Source organism: Limulus polyphemus, unplaced genomic scaffold (assembly GCF_000517525.1).
Source record: "Limulus polyphemus unplaced genomic scaffold, Limulus_polyphemus-2.1.2 Scaffold4087, whole genome shotgun sequence".
Lineage (NCBI taxonomy): Eukaryota > Metazoa > Arthropoda > Merostomata > Xiphosura > Limulidae > Limulus > Limulus polyphemus.
In genome coordinates, this window is record NW_013669697.1 from 20393 (window position 1) to 28975 (window position 8583).

The 8583-nt window shown below is 30.1% G+C and overlaps 1 protein-coding gene across 1 annotated transcript in view; it reads left to right on the top strand.

Moving 5' to 3' along the window:
- Positions 1-238: 238 nt before the first annotated feature.
- LOC106470560 (26S proteasome non-ATPase regulatory subunit 2) overlaps positions 239-8583 on the top strand; it is a 33062-nt gene continuing 24717 nt past the window's right edge. The window contains exons 1-4 of the mRNA XM_013931122.2: positions 239-375; positions 1910-1966; positions 3309-3473; positions 4863-4984. Of these exons, the coding sequence (XP_013786576.1) occupies positions 301-375; positions 1910-1966; positions 3309-3473; positions 4863-4984 (419 nt within the window). The 5' untranslated portion in view covers positions 239-300. The remainder of the gene's footprint in view (positions 376-1909; positions 1967-3308; positions 3474-4862; positions 4985-8583) is intronic.

Here is an 8583-nt window from a genome sequence, read left to right on the forward strand (position 1 = left end):
AAAAAATCCATAATTTATAAGGCAAGAAAATCATTCTCTAAAACTACGCTGAGAACCGTTGATTAGCTGTAAACTTTCTCATTAACGTCTGACAACAGATTTCAAAACCTTACTAACAGAAAAGACAAGCAAATAGGAATATAGTTTTCTGAATTAAAGTTATTTGAAGTTAGTTATTATGTAATTTCATGGTATATCAAACTCATATAAAATAAAATATTTATATCGCCCTCTTTTGGTAGTTGTTGGAAATAAGGGACTTTTTATGAATAAGCTTATAGTCAGTTGTGCCTAGAAATCATGAAGGATCAAACTGTAAAAGAAAGCGAGAAGAATAATAAAAATAAAAATGAAGAAGGAAGTGAAAAAGATCTAGTAAGTGTATTTCTTTAGAAAAAGTAGTTGGCTCAAGTCTGTCGATAAAGACAACAATGCTCTCAACTTTGTATATTATCGCAGACACAGTACTTCATGCTATATACTATACACATTACTTACTGAGAACTACTAGCTTAGGCTTAGCAGTAATACTGGTCTAACCGAGCACGGTTTCTGGTTTAGGCTTACGCTTAAATGCTGTGTCATAGGGTAATACCACTAGTTAGCATTATAAATAGAAAGCTGACACTTCGTTGAATTTTTGAAATGATATATTTTCACTGATGATTCAGAAGAATATAAAATAAAGTAGAAAAGTTATTTCACTTCTTTTTTGAAACTTTATTATTTTCATCAAAAGTTTAATTTACTTGTTACTGGGTAACAAGTTAGTGACTATTTGCTTGGCAGCTGTGTATCAATTAAGAATAAGAGTTTTGTTATATTGTTAGATAAGAATTAAGTACTTCACATTCGTTGTGTTGAGTTTGTTTGGCTCTGCCAGTGAGAATAATTGCTGCATAACTCTAGTCTTGCAAAAAATGACATCTTCCTTAGGCTGTGGTGATTGCAGTATGAATAACAAAACTTGTTAATATTATTAATATTAAAAGGAAAAATTAATTCCTGTGTCTATAAATAGAAAATTCGAGTAAAATTAATCAAAGGGAGTATTTATTTTAGGTTTTTCTCATTTCACAATTTTTGTTATTTTAATAGCTTACTGTACCAATTAAGGTACCTGAGATGGTGTTCAGATTATAAGAGCATAACAAAAACTTGCTTGATATAAAGCTGCTGGGTGAATTGCTGAACTTTCTTTTATATCTGGTCATAGGCAAATAGCCACTTTATTGATTAACAGATTGAATATAGGTGAAAAAGAAAGTTAACCTAGCCTTGTAAGTGGTTTGACTTTACTGGCAATTTTTCAATATGTTACTCAATAATAAACAAACTTAAGTTTTATTAGTTACAACATGAAGGTAATTGTATCCATCAGTGTAAATTGCTGAAGAAAAAGGGAAAGTTTAAAACAGATATATAGAAAGGCTATAATTTCTAGCTTTTTGCATGACTACAAAAATTTGTGGTTCTGTTTTGTCCTTTCTAGATTAATTTCAAATTAGAGCTAGACAGTTAGTGGAATTTGTTAATCAACTGTTAGGCCTACTAATTGGTTACATTTAAATAATTGATTATTCTCATATGAGATTTGGATAGTTGGAATAATAAAAAATAGTAACATTCAAAAACACTGATTTTAATTAGTTGATTATTTTTATGAGTTGTGAAATTGATTAAAATGAACACCCTTGAATTAACTAAAAAGGATAATAAGAAATCATAAAAGCAATATTTTGGTTATTTTGATAGCTGGAATAATCAAAAACAGTAATAATTGGAAACACTAATGTAGTTAATTTTTTGACATGAGTTGAGATTTTATAGATACTCGTAGGTAATCAAGTTAATCACCCCACATATATATATTTTGTTTAGAGATGTGAGTAAGTCGTTTTTTTTATAGTCTGAAGAAGATAAGCAGTTACAGGAAGAACTAGAAATGCTTGTACAAAGATTACGTGTAAGTACCAAGTTTTTAGTGGTGTGTTATAATCTTAAATTTAAACGTATAAGAATAAGGTTGTGTGTATAACATATGTTTTTCAAATTGTCTACATCCAATTATTTATCTCCTTCACCATTAAAGTGGTAAATGGTTTTATTTCATACCATAGTTTCTAAAAATGAAAAGAGCTTGGTATCAGATATTCTGACATTGTGTATAGTGCATTTCTCTCTTATCACATTTATAAGTAATTTAATAAAATATGAGATTTTTGAGGTTATTAAGATAAAAATATATATTCTAATGATTAATTGCAGAGCATTGTCTTTGCTTACTAACTAAAAACTGTTTCATGAATAGTATGCAAATTGTGAACAGCTTAATTACTCATTAAGCAAAATCTTCATATTCACAAAAAACACTTTCCTTAAGAGACTTATTGCATAGGCTCTCTGGTAAAACTTGTTGCTAAATTCTTAGTTAAGAGATTAAACTATTTTCTCTCAAGAAAAATAGATTTTGTGAATTGAAATAAAATCATTGAGTTAGATCAGGAAGATATTTCAACATAAAATCCATCTTTGCTCAACACTTGTTGAACAGTCTACTCTCTTATTAGTAACAAAAAATGTCAGAAATTCCTTTTCTTTTGTGTCTGAAATTTCCACTGAAGCAACCTTTTTATTTGGTAACTTACAAACTGGTATATAAATCAGATATAAAATTTTACACAGGTATTACCTAATTTGAATCCAGTACTACAGACAGAACAAGATGTATATTGTATCTTATGTGAATGTGGTTAGAAATACATTGGACAAACCTCCCATTCTTTGGTAATAAGAAGCAAAAAACTAAAGTTGCATGCATAGAGGAGAATTTCAAAACTTGCTTTAGTGTTTCTTCAGTTCATACCTGGCCATAAGATACTTTGACAAAATTTCTTCTATATCAACAAGAAAGAAAGAAAAGAAAAACTTGATTGTTTAGGAACTTTTGAAAGTATAAAAGGACCCAATTTAGCTCTAAATCATGAGAGTATTTGTATTTTACCAATACTTGAACTGTCCTGTGAACTTTCTTAAAGTATAAACTTCACTTGTAAAATTTCAGGGCTCTCACGTGACAAGATTACTTTGATCTATAAACCCTGTATTCCCATGTATCAGTTGTCTTTGTATATAAACCATGTATACTTTTGTGTTATACCTGCGGAAGACATACCAAGTTACTGCCAAAATGTATGTTTTATGCAATGAAAATCATTGTGTTTACAAATTGTTGTTAATTTAGTACTAGTTTACTACTATCTTAGTGATCAAACTGTTTAATACCATAAGTTGTAATATTTTATTAGGAAGATGATACTAAGTTGTACCTTCCTGCTCTCGAAAGTCTTCGAAATCTAATTCGAGCTTCTACTACATCTATGACTTCTGTTCCAAAACCACTCAAATTTCTTAGACCTCACTTTGGAACTTTGAAAGAAATTTATGAAAAAATGTCAAGTGAGGAAATTAAGGTAAGTTTATCATTGTGAGTGTAAATTAAACTAGCAAAGCTTTATTTATTTATTTCAGAACAGTTGTAATTCACAGTAGTAAACTCTGTGATTTAATGTTACTTTTTCTTGAAAGATCAAAATATACTGGAAAACATTTGGTAACACAAAGTTTTATATACTATTTGAGCCAAAGCATTAGAACAGAACACCCTCATTTAGTAATAGAATTTTCCTAAGTTTATTTGTATATGGCTTCTGTGGTGCATATCAGTGTTAAATGATATAAAGATCAATAGCAATCAGAGACAACCAATTGTGGCTAAAATATCTTGATACAACAAACACTGATCTTCAGTGTGGAATGGTTGCAAAAGTGGCACAGAAAATGTTCTTGTCTGCTTATGCATATCTAAATCCACTCTGGTTAAAGTTCTGGTGGAATGGAAGGGAGTATATGTTATGCCCATGTTCAACTATAGGCAGTTCCTTAAAGTGACTACAGATTGACCCAGGATAACATGAAAATTTTTTCTAAAATTTGATATAAAAAAACAACAACTCACAAATATTATTAGTGTCCAGGTCTGCAAATATCCTTAGTGTGCAAGATACTTCATGCATATAAGATCTTTCAGATGAGCTGCAGTTGATGATCCAGGAATTATGCCAGTGAGGTTGACAGCAGAAACGTGATGTTTGAAACTGTGGGAAACTTCCTTGGGAACATTATATTTTACTACATACTTTTGTCCCAAATGAATAAATATAAGTTTGTTGGTAACCTATAGAATGTTTTGGATACAAGAGTTTTGTTCCAATTATAGAAAGTGGTGTGGGAAGTGTCATTGTTTAATAAAGCTTCTTTTGGTGTAGGTTCATTCCACTTGTAATATTGAAGGGATTCATAAATGCCTCTTATTGCTGTGACTCTTTGGTTAATGCTGGAACGTACCTGCTTAAATAGAATTGTATAGGGAAGTACTATACTTGTTTGAACATGATAATACATCTTACCATAATGTTGCATTATTCAAGAGTAATTTAAGGTATGGGACTTTCATCTTCTGTTTTAGCCAGCTGAGGGCATAACATTAATCTAGCTAGTTGAGTATAAATTAAACCAATCCAAGAAGCTTGCTACACCTGTAACTTATTTCAGTACAAATTTTTGTTGCCAGTAACGAGACTTAGATTGTGATCACTATAAAAGTGAGTCAACACCATATTAAGTTTTGAATTCAGCAGTTAATTATAAACTCATTCAAATGGTGTCTTGTACTGATACTTTTGGTTACACAATGTAGAGATGTAAAGTGTGTATTTACAGACATAATTACTGTAGGTTGACAGATGAATTCACATTGTGTATATGGTTATAATATTGGTGGAATTTTATTTCTCCAACAGAGATTTTGTGCTGATATTGTGTCAATTCTGGCAATGACTGTAAGTGAAGAACGGGAATGCCTGAAGTATCGTCTTCTTGGTTCACGTGAGCCTATTGGTTCCTGGGGTCATGAATATGTTAGGTCAGTGATTGTTTCCACACAGTAGTAATTGAGAAGGTAATTCTTTGCTTTTGTTCTGACAGTTTCTTTAGTATTTTACAGTGGACAAAGAATGCACCAGCTTTTTTTAAAAAATCATTCCATGCATTTGATAAATTCAACATTTCTAATCTTCTGATATAAAAGTGTTGCATGGAATACATGAAGTGTTTATGAAATTTACCAACGTAATAATTTTTGTTTTTTATATTAAAAAAATGTGTGTGAAATTTGTAAATGTTATAACCCTTTTTATTTTCTACCATGAAATAAATTATTCATTAGTTTATGCCTTTATTATCATTTGAAAATCACCCTGGTGATATGCTTGCTTCATAATTTCAGATTTTATAATAACTTTTAAGTTTCATAATTATTAAGACAAATAAGTGAATAACCCTGAAAGGATGTATGAATTTAAACTATACTATAAACTGATTCTTATAGTGTGTGTGCTAAGTTTTTCTTTATGTATTAAAGCAACTGTTCATAGTATATAAATTGTAAGCTTTTAAATCTCTCACTATGGATAGGTCAAAATGCATATGTCATGACCTTTTAACAGAGATATATTCGAAATTTAATTAAACTACTTTATAATCAATGTATATGAATAAGCTTGGCATCAAAATGTTGTTAGTACATCAAATTTGAATATTATATAAGTTTTAAGTTCTTAATTTTATAAGGAAATATTTAAATTAATCCTTAATCTCCCCTGGTAAGAGAATTGTGACATTTTTTGTCTAAGTCTCCCCTTCAGTAATTTATTTACCACCCTTATGTAAAGTATGGAATTTAATGTAAATTAATCATTACAATATAGATATTACTAAAGCAAATTCTAATTTTTATTGCCTTCAGTTTTGGTTATGGAGTTATAAACTAAGAAATTCGACCCACTTGCCATGCCCACCTGTCACATCCTATCTTTCACAAATAGCCAATAGCTCTCCCTGATGTTTAATACTATATTATTTATAACCAATAGAAAGCCAAGGTTTTAATCTATTAAATGAAGTATTACATTGTTGTTGTTTTTTGTGCAGAGAATTGCTTATTTTGCTTTCAGTTCAAACTTTATTCTCATGGAAAACACATCAAAGAGCATTTCAGAATCTTTAATGGCACTTGTCACATAGTTAGAAGCCAGAAAAATTATGATAGTCATGGGACATTGTCTGCTTTTTGCAAGCCATTATTCTGTGTTGTTTGATGCATTATTTAACTAAATAAGAAATTATTTAGTGCAGTAGTACTGTTAGTATAGAAAAGTAGGGTTAACAGCAAAAAAAAAAAAACCCAGGTAAGTACTTTATTTCTTGTTTTTCATGTGTATTCTTTATTTATTATTATAAAAGGAATTAAAATGTAAAAATTAGAAACTCTTTAGGTTAGATTAGGTAAACCAAAGAATAGGAATAAATAATTTTTTTTCACAAGGTACGCTCGCGAGCTACTTGCGAGTAGCTTGTTCATTATGTAATTCGATAGGATAACCTGAGCTGAACATTTGCAAGTGATTTTCAAATTTTATGGCAAGAATATCAGTTAGTCACAGTTCGAAGAGCAGTAAAACAATAAAATTTAAGTATAAACAGATCTATACAGTTATGAGTTTAAAGTTATTAAGGATAAATGTAGTTTCATGTTACAGTTTAAAGTCATTCTAGGAAGAAAAAAGGGTAATTTAGATTTTTTTTCAAATTTCTTTTTGGTGGTTATGAGGTCAGTCAAATTGACCAGCCTTGTATAGAGTTAGGATAGAGAAAATAACAGGTAAGATAAAACGTTTTAGTGGAAAAAAAAACGTTTGATATGTATTTAGGACGTTTTAGAGGTTATGCAAATGAAATTTGAAAATTTTCAGATGAAGAAAAGTATTTTTAATCTTAACATGAAAATCACTGTGCTCAGAGCATTCAACACTCTGGCTCTGTATATTCACAGACAAATCTTTAGTGAAACTATTTAATTAAAAAATCTGATTTTTGTGTACAAAAAACTTGTAATGTTTACTGAAAGCTTGCCAAATTTTGTGAAGATACATAAAGCACATATTAAAAGTTATAGTTTGGAAACTGATGGTTACAAGGTTGGTTACATCAACTGACCCTATGTTGAAGGAGCTTATAGCTTGGTAGCAACACTTTCTCTAAGACATTATTCATGTGAAACACCTCTCTTTCTGTCACAAGCTGAAATATGTCAAAGTATTTAAGCAATTCTTTATTACAGTTTGTTACTGATTAGTTTGATGTTTGTTAATAATCTGAAAATAAGAAAATCAGAACTTCTAAACTTTTAAGGATTATTTTACTTTAATTTAAAAACTTGTATTTATGCTGTATGACTCCAATCAACATAAGTTTCTATTAAACTCTAGAAACTTGCAATGATTAGGAATTCAGTTGTAATGATAAAGGATTAAATTTGCTTAATTAAAGTTTGTTGGCTCTAGAACCTTTGTGATAATACAGTTCATATGCAACATACTGGTAAATAGAGAGTAATATTAATTTTCAGTGTTGAAGGGGCAAATTTATTTAAATGTAAAAAGATGTAATTGTAGTTTAGCGTAATACTGATATACAGCGAAACCTCATTAACCTGAGTGCATTTGTAAGGAAGAAATATCTTCTAGATTATTGAGACATCTCAATAGTTGAATCAGCCAATTTGAATACAGTGGACACTGTTAATAGCATATGTTATCGGTCAATAAATGTGAAAAGTTGGCATTCAACTGGTAAACAAAAACAATTATGTACATTAAACTTAGCAGTTTATTATTGCATATGTTGCCAGTTTAATTCATTATACAAAATGCATAATCAGAGTGGCATGTTATGTCATTAATTTCACATAAATGATCATTTTATTTAAATCCGTGACTTAATGAAAGCACATAGTAAATGCATTGCTTTCTTGTATAAAAAAATATCATGAAACCTAATGTGAATGAAGGTCATTGTTCAGAAAAATTGTTATAAACCGGCACATACTATGACTGCAGATGTTTTGTGTTCAGTATTATCATCTTGTTTCCTGCACTGAACGAATCCTACTTGACACTTGTGAAGTCATGTACAGATGACTGACTCATTTAGCCATAAGAAATGCATTTTTCTTATAAGAGATAGCTGTTTGGACTTGGAGAGTGAATATAAAGGTTATTGATTAAATTTCCTGTCTTGGAGATTTGTCAATATGAAAAAGTCATTTAGATTGTGAATAATTCAAATTGTTGATGTATGGACTAATGAGGCTTCACTGTAGTTTAGTTTACTACTCAGTTAGAAAACCCTACCACAACATTTTAAAATGATCATTTTTTTAGTGGTCATAAATTTAGGAATTTAGAATTTTGTTAAACAAGACCGATGTCTGTAGGTTTACTTTCTTCTTAGACGCGTTTCGAATGCATTCTGCATCCATTATCAAGGCTGAATGTTGTGTTGAATTGTGATTACTGTTGGTGGATATTTATAGTATGGGTAAGCAGGTGGTGGTATCTAGCTCGTGGAAGGCGTTAATTGGTGGAGTGTTGTATTGTGGCTTGTGGGTTTCTCGCCAAGAAG